This window comes from Panthera uncia, chromosome D2 (genome assembly GCF_023721935.1).
Source record: "Panthera uncia isolate 11264 chromosome D2, Puncia_PCG_1.0, whole genome shotgun sequence".
In the NCBI taxonomy this organism is placed as follows: domain Eukaryota; kingdom Metazoa; phylum Chordata; class Mammalia; order Carnivora; family Felidae; genus Panthera; species Panthera uncia.
In genome coordinates, this window is record NC_064818.1 from 50,592,662 (window position 1) to 50,617,671 (window position 25,010).

General features: G+C 37.6%; 1 protein-coding gene across 7 annotated transcripts in view; it reads right to left on the reverse strand.

The window, feature by feature from the left end:
* The window catches only part of CPEB3 (cytoplasmic polyadenylation element binding protein 3), a 190,237-nt gene that overhangs the window by 87,094 nt on the left and 78,133 nt on the right, over nt 1-25,010 (reverse strand). For 5 of the 7 annotated variants that reach the window (XM_049646400.1, XM_049646394.1, XM_049646398.1 and 2 more), the window contains 2 exons: nt 22,108-22,164; nt 4,749-4,772 (listed from right to left, as the gene is read on the reverse strand). In XM_049646400.1, coding sequence (XP_049502357.1) covers nt 4,749-4,772; nt 22,108-22,164 — 81 coding nt within the window. The remainder of the gene's footprint in view (nt 1-4,748; nt 4,773-22,107; nt 22,165-25,010) is intronic. The other 2 variants (XM_049646401.1, XM_049646399.1) reach the window with 1 other exon arrangement.

A 25,010-nucleotide genomic window follows, 5' to 3' on the forward strand; every position in this document is an offset into this window, starting at 1 on the left:
AAAATATTTATTTAGGGGCACCAGGGTGGCTCAGTCTGTTAAGCATCCGACTGGTCATGATCAGGTCATGATCAGGTCATCATCTCAAAGTTTGTGAGTTAAAGCCCTTGTTGGGCTCTGTGCTGACAGCTCAGAGCCTGGAGCCTGCTGCACATTCTGTGTCTCCCTCTCTCTCTGCCCCTCCCCTGCTCATGCTCTGTCTCTGTCTCTCTCTCAAAAATAAATAAACATTAAAAAAATTTTTTTTAACTTATTTATTTAAATTCAAGTTAGTTAACATACAGTGTAGTACTGGTTTCAGGAGCAGAACCCAGTGATTCATCTCTTACATATAACACCTAGTGCTCATTCCAACAAGTGCCTTCCTTAATGCCCATCACCCACTTAGTCCATCACCCCACACATCTCCCGTCCAGCCACCCTGTTTGTTCTCTGTATAAGATTCTCTTATGGTTTGCCCCCCTCTGTGTTTTTAGCTTATTTTTCCTTTCCTTCCCCTATGCTCATCTGTTGTGTTTCTTATATTCCACATATATATATATTTCACATGAGTGAAATCATAGGATATTTGTCTTTCTCTGCCTGACTTATTTCACTTAACACAATACACTCCAGTTCCATCCACACTGTTGCAAATGGCAAGATTTCATTCTTTTTCATCGCCAAGTAGTCCTATTCTTACACATCTAATTCTGCCTCCCTACTTCTGTTTCAACTACACTATTGGAAGTGCTTGATTTGCCAAGGTCTACCCTCCAGGACTTTTTTCCTATCTAAGCCTTCAGCTGATGTCCAAGTTCTCTCCTGTTTTCGTTACTTGATCATGAAACCCTCTTCCTAAAGCCGGACATATCTGTGTGTAGGAGTCCTACCCTCTGTTTCAAAAACCATTCATCAGGGCATCACGGACCATTTCACTGCAAATTTTCCTCTCCAGCTGGCCCCCAATGCATACACTCATAGACATAGGCTCCAAGGATCTGGCCATGCCAATCTCACCTTGAAGCTTTTTTTTTTTTTTTTTTTTTTTTTAAGTTGAATCACATACCTGGAAACGTTTGCTTCCCACTCCTCTTCCATTATCCAAATAGTTCCTGAAATTCTACCTATTCCAGAAAACTTTCCCAGGTGTATTAGGAGAGGTGAAAGATTCCACTGGCCTAATCCTTACTGAGAGATCTCAAAACTGTCACAAATAATTCCCTTTGCTTTCTACTCCTAAAATATTTACCAACATGTATATGTAATGCATAGAATGAGTTATAGCTAAATCTTAATCATAGATAAAGTGCCATACATCAATGAGTTTTCTTAAATCTTTATTTAAATTCCAGCAAGTTCACTTTTTATGCTTTTGTGGGAAAGTCTAAACTTTAGAGGAAAGAAATCAATAATTAATATAATCCCTGATCACACAAATAAACGAGTATGAGGAAATCTGCCACTTTAAAATTTATACTATGTAGCAGTGGCCCAAATGAGTATGTTTTAGGAAATGAGAATAAATATGTGGTACACCTGCCCCATCTCACATGGCTATGTCACTACATTTAAGTAAGATGACTTCTTTTTCAGCTTTGGAAATAAAAGACTAGATAAAAGCATGGAACGAAAATTCTCTACCTGGTCTTTTGTCATTATAGAAAGTCAACATTCAGTCTTTTAATATTCTCTCTCTCTCTCACACACACACTCTCTCATCATTATTATCTTCTTCATTGACAACTAGCAAACTACACACTTACGGTGAGCAGGGACCAAGTCATTCTAGGCAGTGTTTAGCATAACACTTGATGCAAATACGACCATGCTTGTGAAAACAATTAAGTCAAACTTTACAAATAGATATGGGGAAGGTAACAAGAAAATAGAAGAGTAATTTTTTCAGGACCTTAGAAATTACAAGTGATCTTAATATTCTTGATGTCTGGTATTTAATATACTATGATTTGCAAAAGTAAAATAATTTGTTTAAAAATATGATGCTAGGGGCGCCTGGGTGGCTCAGTCGGTTGAGCATCCGACTTCAGCTCAGGTCACGATCTCGCGGTCCGTGAGTTCGAGCCCCGCGTCAGGCTCTGGGCTGGTGGCTCAGAGCCTGGAGCCTGCTTCCGATTCTGTGTCTCCCTCTCTCTCTGCCCCTCCCCCATTCGTGCTCTGTCTCTCTCTGTCTCAAAAATAAATAAATGTTAAAAAAAAAAATTAAAAAAAAAATATGATGCTATATGCTGGTCTGCATAGATGTAGGGTATTACTTCAAAAACAATCCTCATCCATAAACATTTAATAAGTGCTAATTACATGTAGGTCACAGTACTAGGCATAAGACACAACTGTCCTCAAAGAACTTCTCTCCAGTGGAAGAATCAGAATGTACAGAAAAAACAGGAAGAATGTAAGACAGTAGAAGCAGAGGAAAAGGCTGCCTACAAGGCACTGGGCAAGGCTTCCTGGGAGAGAGAAGGCTTAAATTCGGCATAAATGCATGAACTAAGGATAGGCTTTAGATAAGGAAATGAGAGGAAGGGTGGATAGTACTTACGATAGCCAGGCTGTGGGAAAGTACGGAGACTGATAGGGGAAGGTGGGATGGAAAAAATGGAGACAATGAGGCTGGTGAAACTGGGAGAAGCCAGATGATGGGGGTCCTAAATGGAAGAGGAGCATGACATGAACAAAGTGGTGTTTCAGAAAGAAAGAAACAATAGAAATGAGGCCTGAGACACTAGAGGAAAAACTCTGGCAAGATGTGGTAACTGATCGGTACATAAGAAGTGGAGACGCTAGTCCCTGCTGTCTACCCTCCAGATGGTGTCTGTTTTCTGTATCAAAGTGTCCATTCCTGGGGTGCCTGGGTGGCTCAGTTGGTTAAGCGACCAACTTCGGCTCAGGTCATGATCTCGCAGTTTGTGAGTTCGAGCCCCGCGTCGGGTTCTGTGCTGACAGCTCAGAGCCTGGAGCCTGCTTCAAATTCTGTGTCCCCCTTCTCTCTACACCTCCTCTGCTCACGCTCTTTGTCTGTCTCTCAATAATAAATAAACATTAAAAAAAAATTTTTTTAAAAAGTGTCCTTTCCTTACTCCTTCTCAAGAGTGATCAATTTTCTACCAACATGAAAAACTATATGTATAGTACAGAATGATTTCTAGTAATATTATTATCTATGCTTTCAATTTATAAACAAGAAGGTTAAAAATATTAAATGGTAATTTCTACAGCTAAAAAATAATCAACTACACAAATGTTTTTCTTCACCACGATTTGAAAACAAAACTGATGATACGATTCCATCATGAAAGAAGTTTTCAATGGTAGTTCAAATACTTATTAGGTTCTGCCAATATCCATCTACTCAACAAATATTTACTGTGGAATCAATAATAAAATACTATGAATGTAATATTATTAACTTCTCTTTAAAACTCAATTACAACATCAGAGATAGCCTGATGAAAGGTAAACAGCACTCAATAAGCAACCAAAAGACAAAGGTTCCAGATCTGGCTCTGACTTTAACTTGAGACCACATAGCAAGTAAATCACTTCATCTCTCCCAGCTTCTGCAAGTGAGTCCCAAAGCAGCTTATACTGGTGGAATGCTTTTAGTGTACACAAATAGGTTTTCCTCTCCCATTTTTTACACTATAACTTCACTAACACTCTTAAAGTTGGACAAGACTGGCTTTATTACCTCATAATCTACAGATGAAGATACCAGACAGAAGCAATAAAGCAGTGATTACAAACTAGGTCTTTGACCCTAAATCTCATACTCCTTCAAAACACTACATTAGGGGGCGCCTGGGTGGCTCAGTCGGTTAAGTGTCCGACTTCAGCTCAGGTCACGTTCTCACGGTCCGTGAGTTCGAGCCCCGCATCGGGCTCTGGGCTGATGGCTCAGAGCCTGGAGCCTGCTTCCGATTCTGTGTCTCCCTCTCTCTCTGCCCCTCCCCCGTTCATGCTCTGTCTCTCTCTGTCTCAAAAATAAAAATTAAAACGTTAAAAAAAAAGAATTTAAAACAAAAAACAAAACACTACATTAGGCTTACCCTACCAACTTAATAAAATTATTTGAATGAATTACAGATAGAAAAATGCTGTAGAAAGGTAATGGCATTATACAAATAAAAGCAGTATTATTTTGTTTGGGTGGGATCAGGAGACAATGCAAGTTTATGGGGCTTAGAGCCTATACAATTTGGGGATCTGCTTCAAGAAAAAGAACACAAAAATAAGGTAAAGAGGGAGTCCCCTTGAAAGTGAGGGTCCCTACAACTTAAGCTTCTTTACCTTCAAGGTAAATCTGCTTCTGGATTAACACTAAAGAATTCACCAGTAAATCTACTAAGATCAAGAATTGCCCTCTAAAACCTAACTTCTGCTTTCTAAATAGTATGAAAAGAACACAGTGGATAAAACACACACACACACACACACACACACACACACACACACACACACAAATATGCTTGGCCTTTATTCTCTCAAGATCATAATAAATCACATAACAAAAATTTCCAGGTAGAAATAAATAGTCTTTGCTATGTCTATATTAGGATTAAAAGAACAAACTACCAACTAACAACAAAAAACAACTATAATGAAAGTGATGAGAATTATTTTGCTAAAATAAGCTAGAACATCATACCACACAATAATTATTGTTTTGCACACACACAGGTATAAACACACACACACTCATATTTACTCACAATTTGGCAAGCAAAAGATCTCATTAAAAAATTTACCTCGTCTCCGCCCATAGCTCCTGGCTGCATGTAAACACAGAAGAAAACCATGGGTATCTTTATCAAAATGGTGAATTTAGAAATAAAAAAATATTCACATAAACCTTTTCTAAGTATTTTCAGAATTAATCTGGAGATACTGTTCAACTCGACTGCAGAGATAATATATTTAAAAAAAAAAAAAGAAAAACCTTTATGAAGCACAAGTTAAAACATAATCTTAAAGAGAAATTCACCTGGATATGGCAGCCACTGACAAAGATACAATGGGTGCTTAAGTTACATAGTCTTATAAGGATTTATGCTGTGGTCCATTATCTGTATCAGATATAGACAGAGTTCTTTTAAATTTTTTTCTGATTAATCAATCTTCATTTGTGCTGTATTACCATCAGACATCACTTTAAAGGAAAACATTCATTCTAAATTAAAAACTGTAGTGTATGGCGGTCACTCTGAATTTCTTCACACATGTGCATACACACACACACACACACACACACACACACACACACACACACCTACATATAAACCCCACAAATAGAGTCCCCTAAAAACTATATAGAAATTTAATGCACAATTAACTCTGGTTCTACAGAATGTGATGTGTCTGTGTGAAAATTTCAGTGAAGTCTCTTTGGTCTCCCCATTTACTTTCCACACAGTATCACAAACGGGGGGAAAACCATATCTTTTTCACCTAAGAAGTGAACTGAAAAAGTAGAAAGGGATTAAGTACTGGGTACATCCCAGGGCATATTGAAAAATAAAGTGCTTTGAAGATTTTCTTCCCTTTCAAAACTCAAGGCCCACAGAATGCATTATTACAACATTTACTAGAGCTAGACTATGGTACCATATATATATATATATACATATATACATGTATATATGTATATATACATATATACATGTATATATGTATATATATACATATACATATATACATGTATATATATATATATATATTGCAAGGAGATCCTGTCATCTAAAATAACTTTCAAAGTAGAAAGTTTTTCGAATTTGAAAACTCAGGTTCTATAAAACAAATGAGAACTCTATTTAATCCATTTTTAAAGCATCAATGACATGTTATAATATTAGCTTAAAACAAATCAAAACAAGAAACAGTGATAATTTGCGGTTACATTTGCAGTATAAGGTAGCACTGAAGAAAACGATTTCTCTCCTAGAAAAAGAATTCAGACTTTTCAGCTAGAAAGTTGAAATACCAGTTGGCCCACTAGTTCCCACTTTTCTTCAGACATCATACCCTCGCCTACACACATTTGGCCCCTTCACTTTCCCATTACATAAATATTAAAAAGAATTTTCCAGTTCAAGCCCTACTTTCTCCCTAACTTCTCCCATCACTATAACCTTCAATTAAAAAAAACACAACCTTGGGGCGCCTGGGTGGCTCAGTCGGTTGAGCGTCCGACTTCGGCTCAGGTCATGATCTCGCGGTCCGTGGGTTCGAGCCCCGTGTCCGGCTCTGTGCTGACAGCTCAGAGCCTGGAGCCTGTTTCAGATTCTGTGTCTCCCTCTTTCTCTGACCCTCCCCTGTTCATGCTCTCTCTCTCTGTCTCAAAAATAAATAAATGTTAAAGAAAATTTAAAAAAAACAAAAAAAACCCACAACCTTTTCTGAATTTACACAGCAGTACTGTTTACATCACTTACAAAAGGGACGCATTCCAAAAAAAGTAAAAATTAAGGAATTTTTATCCTTTTCATTGTTGGGAACCTGGAATTCATCTCCCCACATAAATATATTTGCATAAATATCTCCCCATGTAAAATTCATCTCCTTACATAACTACCATGCAGTAAGTGGTAGTTTCCTAGTTTGGCCCCCCAAAAGCCTACTTCATTTATAATAATAGGGATGAGTTAATACTAATAGACAGCACTATTAGATTAAGAGGACTTTGTATGCTTAAGAGATTAAGTATGCTTTGATGTTGTACATCTATTTCTTTGTCCTTTCCCCCATCCCCAATGATGTCATACTGCCCAAAACCCCCACCACAAACCTCTATTTAGAGAGGAAATAAAACATTCTGTATTTCAAAATTACTCATTTCTCTCCCAAACAACAAATTCCCATGCTTTCATTATATCTGATTTTTGGCCAGATGCTCAAATGGAAAAGAATCTGATTACAATACCAAGGTACAAATGACTCATCAGAACTTAACACCCCAAAGGATAAGGAGAATGCTGTTCACTCGAGTCTTCAACTGCCGAATTTTCAGGTAATAGAGAACATGAAGTGAATAGATCCAGTCAGTCTCGGGGGTGAGGAGGAGCATTCTGAGCTGAGGAGATGGGTAAGGCTTGCAAAAGCATACTTGGGAGTTTTAATCAAAGCTTCTTTAAACAGTTCATGATTTTTATGGATTTTTTTTTCATTTCTTATCAAAAAGACAGTAAATTGGTTCATGTCAGCTTGGTGACTGATACAGGGGCAAGACAGCATAAGGGACAGGCAACCAATTTAAAGCAGTTTTGTGAGAAACTTCAATTTGTTTTCATCATTCATTGTGTAATTTAATTATGTGCAACCCTGGTCCTAATTTCAGAATTTTATCTATCATCCCTATGGTGATTATTATTATAGCAGCTAACACTTAATTAGTACTTGCTATGTTCCAGAACAGTTCAAAAGCTTTGCACGTATCAATGTCATTTAATATACCCCATAACTTTATGAAATAAGAATTCTTATTAGCCTCTTCTTACAGATGAAGAAAATGGGACACAAAATTAAGTATCTTGCCTAAAATCTTACAGCTAGGAAGTGGTGAGTGGTGAATCTAAGCACTCTGGCTCCAGAGTCCACACTTGCAACCACCTCACTATACTGTTAAATGCCTAGAGACCAAGGTCATTACCTTGTATATCTTTTACTATCCTCTAATGCACCTGGTAGAATGCTCTATACCAAGTTGGTATTCAACAAATATATGTTGTTAGCTGTGTGTGTAATCAAGGGAAGGAGTAACAAATGCCTTGATGGCCTTTAGAATGTATGCCACCTCTGTTGGGTGATTAAAGATTTGCTCATACGAGGGCCACTTGCAAATAGACTAATTAGAGTCAAACTCTTCCCTAAGGGAGATGTAATGAAATGAACACCAAGGAGAGAAATCTGGGAACACAAAAGTAATGCCTTCTCTTGAGAACAAATATGATTTTTAAACAAGAATACTGAATACATAAACTTATCATGAGTCTGCACAAAATGATCCCACATAGAAAAAAAAAGGGGGGGGGAGTAAATATGACTAATTCCATTTGTATAGTACATTATATGCTAGTATGGATTTATACCAGATATAAGACATGATATGTATCCTAAGCAGTGCCTCTAAGAACTTTAATTCTTATTTAATCATCATCATCATTACAGATAAAGTTCTTTTCACCGTTTCACATATATTACTTTTAGAACTCACAAAAAATTACATTTAATTTTTAGAAATTGTGGTAGTTGTTACCCTTGGTTAAGGGTATTAACTAGAAGGCAGACTGAGGGGGGTTCTGGGGTGATGGTAATGTTTTGGTCTTGATCCAGGTACTGGTTATATGGGTGCGTTCAATTTGTAATAGTATATCAAGTTATATATTTATGATTTGTGCATTGTTTGGATGTATATTATAGTTCTATTAATAAAAATGAAAACATTACAAAAATTTTATTTTTAAATTGATTCACTGGGATAAAAGGTTATAAGATTAATGCAGAAAGTCCATAATGCTAACATTTTTATAGTCTTTAAGTCATAAATCTGGGGGCGCCTGGCTGTAAGAGTTGTAGTAGAGCATGCAACTCTTGATCTCAGGGTTGTAAGTTCAGGCTCTATGTTTCGTGTAGAGATTACTTAAAAATAAAAAAATCTTTTTAAAAAGTCATAAATTTGAATAATTCAAAATTGAAAAATTAAAGATTTTTAATATATCAGAATAAATATAAAAAGGTACATGTACTTTACAATGAGATATAACAGAGTTACTCTAAAAATAAGTTTACATGATCAATGACTAGTACATTGTGAATGGTACTCTCATGTTAATGTTATGGTTTATTAAGCATATGAGGCAATAAAGTAAAATGAATTACCTGTTACTCTTATGACTTGACCTACACTTGGGTCTTAAATGGCTGCAGTCATACAAGTGATTCCTCAAGGGCATGTTATGATCTGATTTAAAACCTAAACTAATTCTTCAGCTACATAGATTCACCCAAACTTAAAGTTTCTCTAAGCAAAGTAACATCATATACAGATTCCACCACAGAGGCTCAAAAATGAGATAGAGAGACAAAGGGAAGAGGGCCAGAGAGAGAAGGATCTCTGTTCTATTGTGTATCAAAGTAGCATGCACCATTTCAGGAACTTAAGCAGTCCCTAGGATGCTATACTGATGTAAAACAAATGAACAAGATAAAGACCTTAGTACAACATTTAAAAAACTGGCTTGGAAATATTTGCCAAGACTGTTAAAAGTCAACTGCAGGAACAAATTGTTAATTACTTTCCTTGTTATAAAATCAGTTTCTTAAAAACACCTTATGAACTTATGTTTTGAATACCATTTCAGTATGTAAAATTAAATTCTATTCAAACATCTAACGGTCCCTTTCAGCTTCCATCTAAGTATTAGTCATGCAAAAAACTCCACCTAAGATGGGTTAAGATCTCAAAGGTAGTACAAAAATGCTCCCCCTTCTGTAATTAGATTAATTCCCAAAAAGCAGGAGTGATAGAGTTTGTTCCATAAATGCTCCTTCTCTATCTTTGTCTTTATAATGACAGGGAAGACAGTTTTAGCCCAATGATTCTCAGATATAGCAAATTATAATTGAAAAGAGATCAATTTTTCCATAAACAATATGAACTTACATGTAAAAACGATGCTTGAAAGGATGGGATACATTTTCAACTATTATATTCACCTAACAATATGAACTTAGCAGGTAAAAACGATGCTTGAAAGGATGGGATACATTTTCAACTATTATATTCACATAAAGTATTTGGATGTTTTAAAATCTCTTCCTCCTAGTCTTCTCATTTTGATTCTTACCCATTTTTCTCAGACGAATCTTTCTATTCAATTTGCAATCCTAAAAAGTAACATGAGCAGCTATCATAATATACGTTTTCAGATGGGTAAACGGAGGCCCAGAAAGGATGACGGGCTCCACGCTGTTCAGCTATGCAAAGTTGGGACTGAATCCAGTCCACATTGGTTCTAAACCATTTATTCTTTGTTTAAGTTGAGGTATTATTTACATTCAGTAAAACTAATTCCCTGTAAATGTACAGTTTGACCAGTTTTGATAATTATATATAGTCGTGTCACCACTGAGTTCTATCCTACAGAACAGTTCATCTTCCTAAAAAACTTCCTTGTGCCCCTTTGCTGTTGACCCAATCCCCCAAACCATGGTCCTTGGCAAACATTAATCTGCTTTCTGTACTGTTTTGTTTACCCTTTCTACAACTTCATATTAATACAATCAATGTGTTTGACTTCCTATACTTAGAATAATGTTTTTGAGCTTTATCCATGCTGTTACATGTGTTCATATTTTGTTTCTCTTTATTGCTGAGTAACATTCCATAGTATGGAAATACCACAATTTATCAATTCATCGGTTGTTATGGACTGAAATGTGTACCCTCAAAATACATAGGTTGAAGTGCTAATCCCTAGTGTGACTTATTTGAAGACAGGATCTTTAAAGAGGTAATTAAGGTTAAATGAGGTCATAAGGATAGGGCCCTAATCCAGTAAGACTGGTGTTCTTATAAGAAGAAGAGATACCAGGCATGCCCAGAAACACAGAAAAGGCCATGTAAGGTCACAGCAAGAAGGCAGCCAGCCCTCTGCCAGCCAAGGAGACAGGCCTCAGAAAAAAACAACCCTGCTGACATCTTGATCTTGGACTTCCAGCCTCCATACTGTGAGGAAATAAATTTCTGCTGTTCAAGCCATCCAGCCTATGCAGCCCTAGTAAAGTAATCTTAGCTATCAAGACTGAAGAGCCAGTATTTCAGTCCTTGAAAGCACTTGGCAATTCCCTTTAGAATTACTACAACTTCATCATCCTTTATTTTTTTAAAATTTTTTTTTAAATATTTATTTATTTTTGAGAGAGACAGAGACACACAGAACATGAGCAGGTGAGGGGCAGAGAGACAGGAAGACACAGAATCTGCAGCAGGCTCCAGGTTCTGAGCTGTCAGCACAGAGGTCGATGCCGGGCTCGAACTCACAAACCACGAGATCATGACCTGGGCCACAGTCAGATGCTTAGCCAACTGAGCCACCCAGGCACCCCCATCATCCTTTAAAAGTATTTGCTGTTAGTAGCATAATCCAAGTTTAATAAAAAAAGGAACTTCTCACCCCCATTTTTTTGTTTTATTTCATTATTACTACCACAGCACTATTGTTTTCTGGTAGTCATTACATTTAAAGCTGTTACTTTATGAATTAAAATCAGTATTTTTAATAGTCATTTTTATGGATTGGTCACAAAATCTAATGGTCATTAATAACATATGTAACTGTATCCTGCATCCTAAACAATTGAATTTTTGCAATGTTCTACTTCACTGCCTAAAAAATCTTATAGGAACCCTAGACTTTTAGTCAATCTCCCAAACAAAACAGGAATTACTTCTGTAACCAAAACAAAGGTGTTCGACCTAGTTCAGCTAGAATACCTTAAAATGAGACTAAGGAGACTCACTTCAGCCTCTTCCAGTCTTGTTTTTTTCCCAGCAGAACTCCCTGTCCTCCCCAAAACAAACTCCAACAGATATGAAATATGTTGTTCCCCGGAGCAGCACCGGGATCCAGAGCCCAACCTGTCATGTACCCTTCCCCCATAGTGGCCTTTAAAGTACCTCCTTGGATGCTGGGGTTCCACAGAACAAGATTAGAAAACTAAAGATCTATACTCTATGGTAGGACCCTTCTTACAAGGTAGAAAGTTCCTTCTAACATGTGTCTCTCTATTTTCCTTAACAATAGATCCCAGCCTAATCCCAGTTTTATTTGAGGGTCATTGCTTTATCTTTTGGTTTTCCCTTTTCTATAACAAAAATACATTTAATTACTCTTCATAATAAATGGTTTTTCATAATCCATATCATTTTGAACATTCTCCTTTGGATGAACGTAATTTTCCAGGAAGACACTTGTCTGTCCAAGCTTCTCATGAAAACAAGGCCCTTCACCATCTGACCCCAACCACGTTTCAAATCCTCATCTTAGTCACACCAATTCAGTCCACTTTTCCCATAGTATCAATATAATATAAGTACTTATCTAGTTTGCATAAGAATCTAGATATCCATGTCTTGACATCTATTCTCCACCCGGTAAGAACCCCTGAACTCCTCTGTCCATTTCCATCCACTATTATTTTTTCCATCTTGCCCAAAATGTAAGTTCAAGGCTTCTCTATACCATCTTGCAGTGTCCATTCACACCCAGTATTAGGTTAGTCTCCAAAGTACATTTACCATATAGGTTACTTATGGAATCTCAGTGTATGGTACGTTATCAAAGTATCACTTCAGAACTTCTAAATTCATTTCCTAAACTCCTCATGAAAGCAGAAGAAAATCAATCTAAGTCTGTTGTATCTGACAAGATTTCTCTGGAAACAAACCTAAAGAATCTCTGCATTATTCTGTTATCCTTACTTGGAGAGAGTGTGCATGCACATCTCCCCACATCAGGTGATGTCTATGCCCTTCACATCTGTGGCCTAATAGCATTCCACAGCGAGTAACTATCACCTTACTTTTATTTCAGTAGAACGATACTAAATGATAGAATAACTGCCCCTCCCCCCCAAAAAAGGGGAAGATATCAAGAAAAGTCCTGAGAATTCTAATCACATGCCAGAGTATATTATATTTTACACAGATCAATGTGTCCAGATCAGGTCAGGCCTATTATAGAGGTATGCACCCAAATATTTGGCATATATTCTCAACAAACCATCTTTTCTGAACCACTATGTCAAAATCTCATGAGGTCTCTTCAAACTTTATATAAATGCTCAATTTCTAGACTGTTCAGGACAGCCAACACTTGCTAATTCTACATTTTTGAACTCCAAATAAAGTAGGAAATTATACAGAGAGAAGAGAGGGTAAACAAAATGGGTGCCAGTGTGCTCAGGAGCATAAGCAGAACCAAAGGCCCAGCCCCTTGGTCACTGTTCCTTGTGTCTTCCCTATCAATAAGGCTCTTCTCATGCGGGAAGGAGGGTTCCTTCATGGAAGAAAGTTATGGAAAGGAACTGACTTGAGAATTTGGGAAGAGCTCCCGCAACATGGAGAGCTGCTCATTCCCCTCACCCCTGCCCTGACCTCCCCAAAACAGCTTCTTCTTCTGACCTGAACTTGGGAAAATCTTAGGGAACAATAAAGGCAGACCAAGCTTTGACAGAGAAGAAAGAATAGGAGGGAGTGCATAGCACAGTCCTTATGCTACATGATGCCTTCATGCACAGACATCGGCAAGGAGTCGGAGGAGCAGCACTGGATCTCCCAAGAGGTAAATTCTAATTGTGGTCTTTTCCATCCACCTCTTGCCCACACCTCACAGCCAAGCTTGATCCCAAATCAATTAAATTACAGTCTCTGATGTTGGGTCACAGGTATTTTCTATTTTTGTTCCCATTTTGATTGTATAACTGGAATTAAGAATTACTGCTAACCCAAAGGGGAAGAAAGGAGAAACTAGAGGTAGAAGAGGGAAGAAGCAGAGGCTAGCATTTGTTAAGTGTGTATTTATTGCCAGGTTTGGTAACAGGAGCATTGCACACTTGACCCTACTGTTTGTAAAGAAGGGATTAAAAACTCCATTTAAAACTTAACAAAACAGGGGCACGTGGGTGGCTCGGTCGGTGAGGCATCCAACTTTGGCCCAGGTCATGATCCTGCACTTTGTGGGTTTGAGTCCTGTGTCTGGGCTCTGTGCTAATAGCTCCGAGCCTGGAGCTGCTGCAGATGCAGTGTCTCCCTCTCTCTCTCTGCCCCTCCCCTGCTTGTACTCCGTCTCCCTGTCTCCCAAAAATGAATAAATATTAAAAAAAAATGTTTTTTTAATTTTAAAAATTAGGTAACTTGTCCGAGGTCACAGAGCAAGTAAGTGATGGATCCAGGATTTAAATTCAGATCTGTTTGGCCCTCCCAACACTGCATTATCCCCACTATATTGTGCATAGGATAACAAAGAAAAGAAGGCAAAGTTTCACCTCCTTAATTTTTCCTAGGGATCATCTGCATACCAAGTCGTTCAAATTTAAGACACTCATCTGCACATACTAAAGGTCTGAGTAAAAGAGTAGTTAAAACTCCTGCCATTAACAAGGGAGACTATGTTTTGAAAGTAAAACTGATCAGAGGTACATTCATTCTCCACAATCAATAAAGTATTATTTAGCTAACTCTTACCTAAAGAAGCTAAATGAAACCTGAGTGATCTTTCTGGGAAAAACCCAAGAGTAGAAGTCACGTTAGATTAGGGAATAATCTCTCTGTCCAAGCCATAGATGGCTACTAGTTGGCCGTATGACATCAGCAAGTTCCTTTACCTTCTACAGAAAAGGAAGATCCTGCCATGTTTTAAATAAGGCTGCGCTAAAGATGAAATGAATGACACAATTCTCAGCTTTTCTATCAAACTTCCCCCAAAGCAGTGGGAAACAAATAATGAAGCATTCTTAAAACTTGTTGAAATCTTAGGATACGCCTTAAAGTCTCCAGGTTTATCTTAAAAACTGCATGTCAGGGGCGCCTGGGTGGCTCAGTCGGTTAAGTGTCCGACTTCGGCTCAGGTCATGATCTCGCGGCCCGTGGGTTCGAGCCCCGCGTCGGGCTCTGTGCTGACAGCTCAGAGCCTGGAGCCTGTTTCAGATTCTGTGTCTCCCTCTTTCTCTGACCCTCCCCTGTTCATGCTCTCTCTCTCTCTGTCTCAAAAATAAATAAATGTTAAAAAAAAATTAAAAAAAAAACCCTGCATGTCAATTTCATATGCTACCCCATCACATACCCATGTTTTGCTTGGATAAGAGAAGAATCAGGGGATAAAACTGGTGTTCAGGAAAGTGGGTTTTGACCATGCCCTGCCAACCCATAAATGCATTACAAAGGCACAGAGGTCTACGAAAGCACTTAATAAACTGTTAATTGCTAGATCCAAATATGTTATTACCATCTTCCAAAAGGAAGTATTAAAACAAACTTTTATAAAGGAACTATGGTGGACTGGATATTCTCTAAGGCTGTTACACTATGCTTTTCACAATTTCTTGGAGCTATCTTTCCCTCTCTGCTGGTCTCCAATATTGAGTACCTACTGAATAGGTTAGGCATTGTACTTGAAGCTGGTGAACAGCTGTGAATAAAAGCTAATCTCTGCTCTCTCGAAGCACGCGTATTAAAGAGAAAGACCAGCATTAAATAGTCAATTATAAGTGTGATGAGTCCTATAAATGGGAAGTCCAGGTTCTACTGCCTACACAAGTGGAGAAAGCAAACAGGGAGGTCTGCAGGGGAAAGTAGGTAACTTTTCAGCTTCCTACATCTTTATTACTGGGTTGGAAGCACCCAATTCCTAGCACTTTAGACATATTCACACACACAAGGAACTTCTTCCAAAATCCAATTAATAAGCCAAGAATATTTCAGGTTTCACTTACTTACAATGTTCAATGTCAGGACATGCAGACCAGGTTTATCACTCTATTTGTCAGGAAAAGAGGCTTTATTTAGTATTCAGAGCAAAATTAGGGTGACAAGTAATATTAGAAAAACAATTTTCCCAAAGACAAGAATGTATTTGTGCTAAACTAGTATAAAAATAATACAATCACTCTTAATAGTTAAGTATTTAAAGCAAAAGTTATTACCCTCAACCTGGAGGCAAAAGGTTCTGCACCTGACTCCCTCACGTCACCCTACGCAATTCACATAGTCTCTGGAACCTCAGCTGCCCCCTCTGTAAAATGAGAAGGTCAAAACAAAACAAAACAGCAATGCCTTTAGGTCCCCTACCACATTCATAAACAGCATCCACTCAAAATAGTTTGAAACTTGAGTTGAAGTTATAACTTAAAAGTTATAAACTTAAAAGTTATAGAATATTATATATCCCTATAATTACTATTTTTCATTTTTAAATTAGCCATTTTTTATAATATATTCATGCCACAATTGTACAATGATTTTACTTCTAAATCTCTTCAGATGGAAGCCAACAGCACTAGATCTTGTCTTCTAAAAGTTCAAAATACAGGGACACGTGGGTGGCTCAGTCGGTTAAGTGCCTGACTTCGGCTTAGGTCATGATCTCATGGTTCAGGAGTTCGAGCTCCATGTCGGGCTCTGTGCTGACAGCTCAGAGCCTGGAGCCTGCTTCACGTTCTGTGTCTCCCTCTTTCTCTCTCTGCCCCTCCCCTGCTCTCTCTGTCTCTGTCTCTCTCTAAAATATAAGCATTAAAAAAACTTAAAAAAAAAATGAAAGTTCAAAATACTCAGAGACCATGTCTTCAATCTGAGAATCTCAAAATAATTCCTGCACCATTTTATTGCTCTGCTAAAAAATTATTTACTTATATCCACTCACGGTACACAGGAATACAATGTGCTCTTCAAACTTGGGAAAATTCCATTTGGAATTCTAGAAAACCTGGCTCTCTTCCCATTTTGGCATAAAAGCGTCATGTGTTCAGCTCGCCCTCTGCCACTTCCTCTCAGCTGAGCCCTTCACCAAGGAGCTGGCTCCCAGCACAGAAAGAAGGGAGGAGGAAGAGGAAGCCTGCAACCACACAGGAGTCTCTGCCCAACTTGAAAGTTTATAGAGAAACCTTTTCACGTTTCCTCTTTCAATTCAACAAATGCTCTAGCAGCCCAGAGTTCAAACAGAAATATAAGCAAAATCTTCCAAAACAGATTCAAGGCATTAATAAGAGGGAAAAAGTGGAAGACGGCATAAACTAAAGCTGCAAGTTTCCTGGTGTGTCAGCTATATATAAGTTGTTGAACAATTGGTGACCTCGGAGTTTCTCAAGCAGGTGAATGTCTTTGTGGTTTTTTAAGATATAAAAATTTTAAATCTTCACGCCTTGTATCTTAGAATAGACTCTAGTTAACAAGCTGGAAGATACTAGAAAACAAATGCCATGGAAGCTTTTTTAATTTAAATAAAATTGAAACACTGTTACATCACAAAACTATTGTCTAAAAACAAAATCATTCTCTGGCATATCTTCTCTGAATAAGACTTTGCTTCCTACTATCCAAGTGCAGCAGTAATAACACCTTATTTGTACATGTACCAAATCTCATCTAAATCTCACAAAACAATGAGGTAGTCAGAGTATCCTAACTGTCCTTTAATAGGTTTTTAAACGAGGAGAGACTTAGATTCAGAAACCTGCTCGGCTAGTTGCCATCCTTATCACATGACTCCTCCAAGACCTAAGCTCTTACTTTGTGTCCTTTGACTTGTAGGTCTGCTGCCTTAAATCCAATCAGGAAAACATGTATCTAAATATAACCAATATAATATAAACTCATGTTTTGGAACATGCAAGAAAAAAAAACTTTAAAAGGCAACGATAAAGCTGATGTGAGCAATCACAATAGCAGCTTACCAAAGCATTATCACCTAGTCAGGCATGATGCTAAGCTTTACAAGATTTATCAATGGCCACTTCAGTGACCATTACCTCCATTTTCCAGGTGAAGAAACCAGAGGCCTAGGAGTTAAGAATGTGGCTGGAAGAATGGCTTGTAAGAAATGGAACCAGATCTGCCTGGTTCTAGACGATGCTCTTTCCTGGCGATGCTCTTTTACTTACTGCTCCATCCTCAGGTTTTACACGCCTTCCAGCTGCTTAGAGGATGCCTTCTTGAAGCTGAATGATCCTACCCTTTAGCAACACTTCTTCCTGTTTCTAAGTTCATACTCATCAAGCAACTCTCCTGATACTAAACTGGTTTTCCAAGCCCATTCTCTACTTCGAAAAAGAAGAGCTGACCAGTCAAAAAAGAAAGTGGATACTCTTGGCGATGATTATTTTTTAGAGTAAATTACAAGACCAGGCATTCTGGTTTTGAACATTAAGTTGACCATAACTTTGTGATTCATCTAACTAATCATGAAAGCACCAATATCCTTTTCGGAGGATCATCATAATAGAGAAAAATCATCAAGTCAGACATTAACCCTATACAAGCCCACAACTGCTAAGCTCAACTCTATACCTAAGAATTTAACAAAACAAAACAAAAGCTACTGTTACTGTTTAAAAAAAATCTGGCTGATAGAACTACTACATATATAGCTGGAAGCACTTGCACTAGCCTTCCTTCTCCAGCAGGAAAAATAAAAATACATTATGCAAACTTCTAGTGTTTTTGGTGTTAAGGAGAAGAGAATGAAAGAATTACTACACAGAAAAAAATCTATTACCAGTTTAAGTGGAAGGGACATGTTGTTTCAGAACTAATTTTATTTTGGAAATACCAGACAAGTGGCAGGTCTTACTGACAGATCAGAATTTCTTCCCCCAATCTTCCCTTCCCTCCCATACTCTATAATACTTGAGGACCTAATATTTTTTGGGAAAAGCCAAAATTTAGATGTGTCCCTTAGTTTCCTCCCCAAAGGTTAGCCGGCTAATTCTTACCAGATTCATGGTCTTGAATAGGGAAAATCAGTAGATTCTTTGGCTTACACAAATCTTGCTAATTCTTCCAGACCCTACATGTCTACAGGTTCACTGTTTTCTAAAGTTGCTTTCCTATCCTCCACCCCGATTTTCTATCTTCTAGATGACACGAGCAGTGGCAATTCTCAGAGGAAAGGATAACTGGAAGGCATGCACTAAAAACACCACAACACGGGAAACTGGCCCATTCAAAGCTGGGAAGTGGTACTGAGAAGTGAGAATGCTCACCATGACTCCTGTTCATGCCCATCAAGTCAGGAGAGCCTAGAACATGATGTCTTTAGAAGAAATTTGCGTCTGGTAAAGTCAAGGAAATAAAATAAGGATGGAAGTTTTTTGACTTACAATGAATGGCAGCATTATGTACAGAATTAGGAAGCACAGATTTTGTAAAGCAAAAAAGGGTAGGAAAGAAAGAACCACAATTGACTGACATTTCTTTTTTTTTTTTTAATTTAAGCATTGATCCAATTCTCTTTAATTTTCTTAGCCAGTCCCTTTTTGTCTGAAAATACAGTTCAACCCAGTCCCTTTCAAAAAGCACCAATAAAGTTTCTGTGATTTCAATTATTCCTATATGAAAGCTGAGGGGAAGGGAGACAGACAAGTCCCAGGACAATATCTGTTGGGCTGACAAATGGTAGGCATAAAAGGAAAGACAATATGGAGTTGTGCTTGTGTATGTGTCATATATGTATGTCACTAGATGAGCTAGGCTCAACCGCACAAAAGGCAAGAAAAGCCTTATCACAGCAAATCTGTCAAAATCTGTAGGTCCCACAAGTATCTACCTACCAAGGATGATATTTTATTTGTTCCAAATAGCTGGAGTCCACTTTGAAAGAGGACTGACAGTAATGCAGATGTCGAGTTCTGGTTGCTTTTATGGTTTACTTTGAGGATCCTACAGGGCAGCACCCAGAGTCGTTTGAAGACACATGCACTCTGATATCTGCCATAATGCTGCAAATATGCGTAACTCATCAACATTTGATATAGGTATTGGCAAAATGATCCTTTTGGTACTTTAAGAAAATATTACATGGGGCGCCTGAGTCACTCAGTCAGTTAAGCATCCGACTTCGGCTCAGGTCATAATCTCACAATTTGTGAGTTCAAGCCCTGTATCGAGCTCTGTGCTGACAGTGCAGAGCCTAGAGCCTGCTTTGAGTTCTGTGTCTCCCTCTCTCTCTGCCCCTCCCCTGCTCACACTCTGTCTCTATCTCAAAAAAATAAACATTAAAAAAAAAAAAATTTAGGGCACCTGGGTGGCTCCATTGGTTAAGCATCCAACTTCAGCTCAGGTCACGATCTCACGGTTCGTGAGTTCGAGCCCCGCGTCTGGCTCTGCGCTGACAGCCCAGAGCCTGGGGCCTGCTTCGGATTCTGTGTCTCCCTCTCTCTCTGCCCCTCCTCCCCTGCTCACACTTTCTCCCAAAAAATAAACATTAAAAAAATTAAAAAATAAAATAAATACAAAAAAAATATTACAGACTCACTGAATCTTCATTCTGAAAACAATCATTAAAGAGAACCTAATTCAGGGCTCAATTGGTTAAGCAGCCGACTCCGGCTCAGGTCATGATCTTGCGCAGTTCATGAGTTAGAGCCCTGCCTCGGGCTCTGTGTTGACAGCTCAGAGCCTGGAGCCTGCCACAGATTCTGTGTCTCCCGTCTCTCTCTCTGCCCCTCCCCTGCTCACGCTCGGTCTCTCTCTTTGTCAAAAATAAATTTAAAAACATTAAAAAAAAAGAGAGAGAGAGAGAACCTAATTCAGTCCCCTTCTCCTACAGATGAGGAAATTTAGAGGCTAAAAGGTGGATTTAAGCATCATGCACATACTGGAAAGAACATAAAATTTATTTGAAAGCAGTGAATTAAAGAAAATCAAATCAAAGAGAATTAAAATCTTTCAAAAGAAAAGTGTCTTTTAGCTTCATTTTGTACACAGAACAATCATAAATTACATCCTCTTCCTCTTGCAGAAGACGACTCACACCATAGCAAATTAGGTCTTTTCTAAAATACACACTCATTCCTTCAGGCAGACACACTACCATGCTGTTCTTTCCGTTTACATTCAACTCTAGATCCCATCACCTAACTGAAGTGTTTTCACAAAGTTTCACAAAATTGCTGAGGCTCAGCAAGTTAAGCATGTTTATTAATCCTCACCCCAATGAACCTACTTCTAGGGAAAAAAACAGGTACCATAATCTAAAGGTAAATTGACCTTTCTTTTAAAAAGTAGAAAAGAAAGGTGGGTAGTTCTAGAATTTTTACTATTCCCAAGACCCTCCAGAAGAGTGGATACTAGCTGTTTAAAACAAAATATGCATGCAGTGGATTGGGACCTGATCATCAAGCAATGCCAGTGGTTCTTAGCAGTGGCCCCTGGAAAGAGGCTACATGTCAGAACTAAAAGAAATGTGGAATGCATATTTTAGAGGTAACCTGAAATCTGCCCTAAGCAACTCCAATCTTAGGAAGGAAAAGGGTAATATTGTATATAACCCTAGATTTACCCAGTATGTGTCCTATGTGTATCTACAGTCAGCTTGTATATCTGGGAGGATGACAAGGAATAATCTGATGTCACTCACTTAATAGGGGGGAAAAACCTAAGTCTTGAGGGATTCAATGGCTTTTATGGTCCTTCTGACAACTGACAATTTCTATTTAGAGACTGTTTTGCAAAGCTACTTGGTCCACAGACACTAGAAAGGAGAACTAATATTAGCCAGACCTTTCATCCAGGATTAACTAATACAATGACTTTCTGGTTAGATTTTGATGCTCCAGAACTCAACCCAACAATTACACTGACAAACCATTTCTAACCTGCAAAGCAGCTGACCACCTATACCATGCAAATTCCACTAATGGGAGACTCCTGATGTCCAGTTTTGAAGAACCTGTTGGCTATCTACCAAAATGAGAAAATTCTCAGTTATGTATAAATAAGTTGATCTATTCTTTCACATTCTCTACCCTACTCCCTCTTTCCCTTTGCCTGCCTTCTTTCTTCCTCTCCTCCCTCCTTCCCCCACCCCAATGGTATGCACCAGGGACCAGCAAACTTCTCTGTAAAGAGCCAGACAGTAAATAGTTCAGGCATTTTAGGCTCTGCTATTATGGCACAAAAGCAGCTATAGATAATCCATAAATGAATAAGTGTAGCTGTGTTTCAATAAAACTATTTATAAAACCAGGCAGTGGGCCACAATTGGCTCATAAGGCTGTAGTTCATCAACCCCTGGTATAGATTAGCAGTTCTCAACCTGTAGCCTAAATCAGAATCACCTATAGAATTTGTGAATACACAGATTTCTTGGCCCCATCCTTAAAGTTTCTGATGCAGCAAGTCTGTAGTAGGGCCTGAGATTTTGCATTTTTCTTAAGTTCCTAAATGATGTTGATGCTGCTGGTCTAGGCATCACACTTTGAGAACCACAGGTATAGAATAACAGTCTATCCTGGACTAAGTGGAAGGCTGAAATGTAATGAACAATTAGGAAAGTGGAAATTACATGCTGTAAACTTGTCTGCTAATTTTACAGAACATTTCATATGAAGACTTACTGTTAAGTGCCATAATATTATCTGTTCCTGGATGATGGAAATTTATTCCCATGCGTCCTGAAAAATAAAATAATTTTATTTTAAGCACAAAGAAAAGAATGCTTAATATAATCATTTCAAATACATAGTAAAAGACGGACATTACAAAAAGCTATAACAGATTAATCTAGAACAATGCTATCAAAGGCCATAGCAGTTACAATGGTTTTTAAATCAAATCATAAAACATACAAATGAAAAAAAATCTTAAAGCCAAAATCTCAATAACAAATAAATAAAAACAAAAAAGAAGCTTCCATTATAACAGTGTGAAATTTTAAAGCATTTCTTGCATTCCAATTTAAACATGCCAACTGGATTAAGCATTTTATTTAAACAACCATTCATACTGCCCTTCAAATTCAAGCAGCAAAATAATAAATTCAAGGAAGTATATAAACTTGAAGCTTAGTGGGAATAAAAAGATAAAGGTTTCACAGTGGCTCAAAAATGCAACATAATTATCAGAATGGCAACCCGAAGAAATATGGTAAAATTTATATAACAGGGATAGTGGGGAACAATGACTGGCCTAAAAATCTAGGGTTCTTATGCTTCCCCTACTACTAACTAGTTATATGACCGCGGGTAGAACGCTCATCTCCAGACCTTCATCCTTACAGTAACAGGGTTGCAAACTTCTGCCCACCCTGGCTACCTGCCTGTTTTTCTATACCTCTAAGAATCATTTTTACATTTTAAAGGGATTAAAAAAAATTAAAAAACAAAGAATATGCCACAGAGACCATCTGAACCACAGACCTAAAATACTTACTCTCTGTCCCTTTACAAAGTCTGCCAACCCCTGGTCTAGAAGATGATAAGTCTGAATCAGATGTTTTAACTCAATAGCCTCCAGGGTTAAAAGTGGAAGATGTAAAACAGCTGGTTTGTTTTTCATGAATTATTTGGGAAAAGGAGGTGGATGTATTAAAAGAATAAAGAAACAGAGAGTCTGATATAGAAAAAAAATGTATAAAGTTTGTTTATTTGACCAAATACAAAATCGTTACTAAACGATTTAACAAAATCGTTACTAAAACCATGCTTTTGTGTAAAGCTAACATACATGAACTTGGTTCTGCAAGGTCTTCATGTCCAATTATGTGAAGGGTTGTCATGAAGTTCTCAGAAAAATGTCCATTTTATGTCATTACTACTATCCAAAAAAAACATCAACAGTAGGGGGGGTGGTCAGAGAAAGCTGGAGATATGGAGATATGATGATATGGTGATTGATTTTTCAACCAGTACAGTGTTATTATATATAATTGCAAAAGGTCAGTCATCATTTGGTGTTGATCTCTGTTATGGGGTACTGGAAGCAAACATCAGTAGCTCTTCTGGCCCAAAAGAGAAGAATCACAGTGGACAAAACAGAGCATTTGCTTCAAATAAAAAGAAAGAATCATTAATTCTCAGTCAAATTAATGTTTTGCCTAGACAAGGCCACCCTGATCTCTTAAAAGCCCTCAGGTCACAGTAATTTGTGAAAGGTCATTTCATATTAAAAGGCAGGGAAAAAACAAAACTCTTGTAAGCGTAACGTTGCTACTACTGATGGGTGTGTGTGTATGTGTATATGAGAGACAGTAATTAAAAATAGAAAAATCATCAACAATTGATGGATTCTGATGGGACTATTCTAATTTTACTATGAAGCATTATAGGACTTTCAATAAAAATTACTTTTAGTTTTTATTATTTTAAACTTTATTAGGAGGAAGACATTACATCTATGTCTAATTTTATGGAGACTCTTGTTAGCATTTATATTATAGTAAAATTAGTTTTCAGAATATATTTTAATGTTTTCCAGAGAAAAATCTTCCTATTAGTACACAACCATTTTTTAAATAATAGAATTGCCTACTTTATGTTTTTATTGATTTCATAGATCTTTTCACGTTTACTAGAAGCTAAGTATTAGTAGTTTCAAAAACTACCCATTGTTCAAAGACACATTTAATAGTATCTATGTATGTAACTACTCTATGTGTCTTATTTTTTCCCAGTTCCTAAGCCATTTTAGCGTCTAAAAATTATAATCTACCCCAGAGGCTACAAGTGCTATCTCCTACCACCACCTTGATCAGAACCTATAATACAAAAATTCGTCATGAGAAGAAGACTGACTCAACAGGGAGAGTTTACATTCTGGTTTTAGTTAGCTGCATCAATATTCTCTCCATTATTTTTAGATAATCAAACCTGATTTGGATTCGTTACCCCCAAATACTAATATCCGTAAGAACTACATGTGATTTACTCATTGTATTGAGATGATACTCAAATTTAACAGTAAACAGTCACTGGAAAGTAAGCCTGAAAACCCAGCAAGAGTTCAAAATCACTGCCTAACAAAACATAAGGAAATGGCACATAGAGAGAATCTGTTCAATCTCTGACCAAGGAATATTCAGACATGGGTGTGGTTCCTAAAAAGCTAGAGGTGTTCCCTAGAATAATGAAGCGTTATCAAGAAAACCAAGCAAGCCCAAATTTACTCGATTCTCATTCAACTTCTTTTATTTCCTATGCTATGGTAAAAAAAAAAAAAAAAAAAGCATGTGGTTTACAATCACTACATCAAATAATAGTTTTTATATGTTTCTGGAACTACTGGTGTTCCCACACTTAGAGGGGTGCTTCTTTCTGTAGTTCTCCAGAAGTTGGGTCCTTTTTGGACCCTTTCCATGAGATCTTAGGACTCTTCAGCTTGAAAAGATGAAACCGGAAGGAAGCTCAGTAGTTTTCCAATTATTATCCTCTAGCCCACACTGATTACTTCCAATTCAATCTTTCTAAAGATGTAGCAGAAAGAAAGAAAGAAAGAAAGAAAGAAAGAAAGAAAGAAAGAAAGA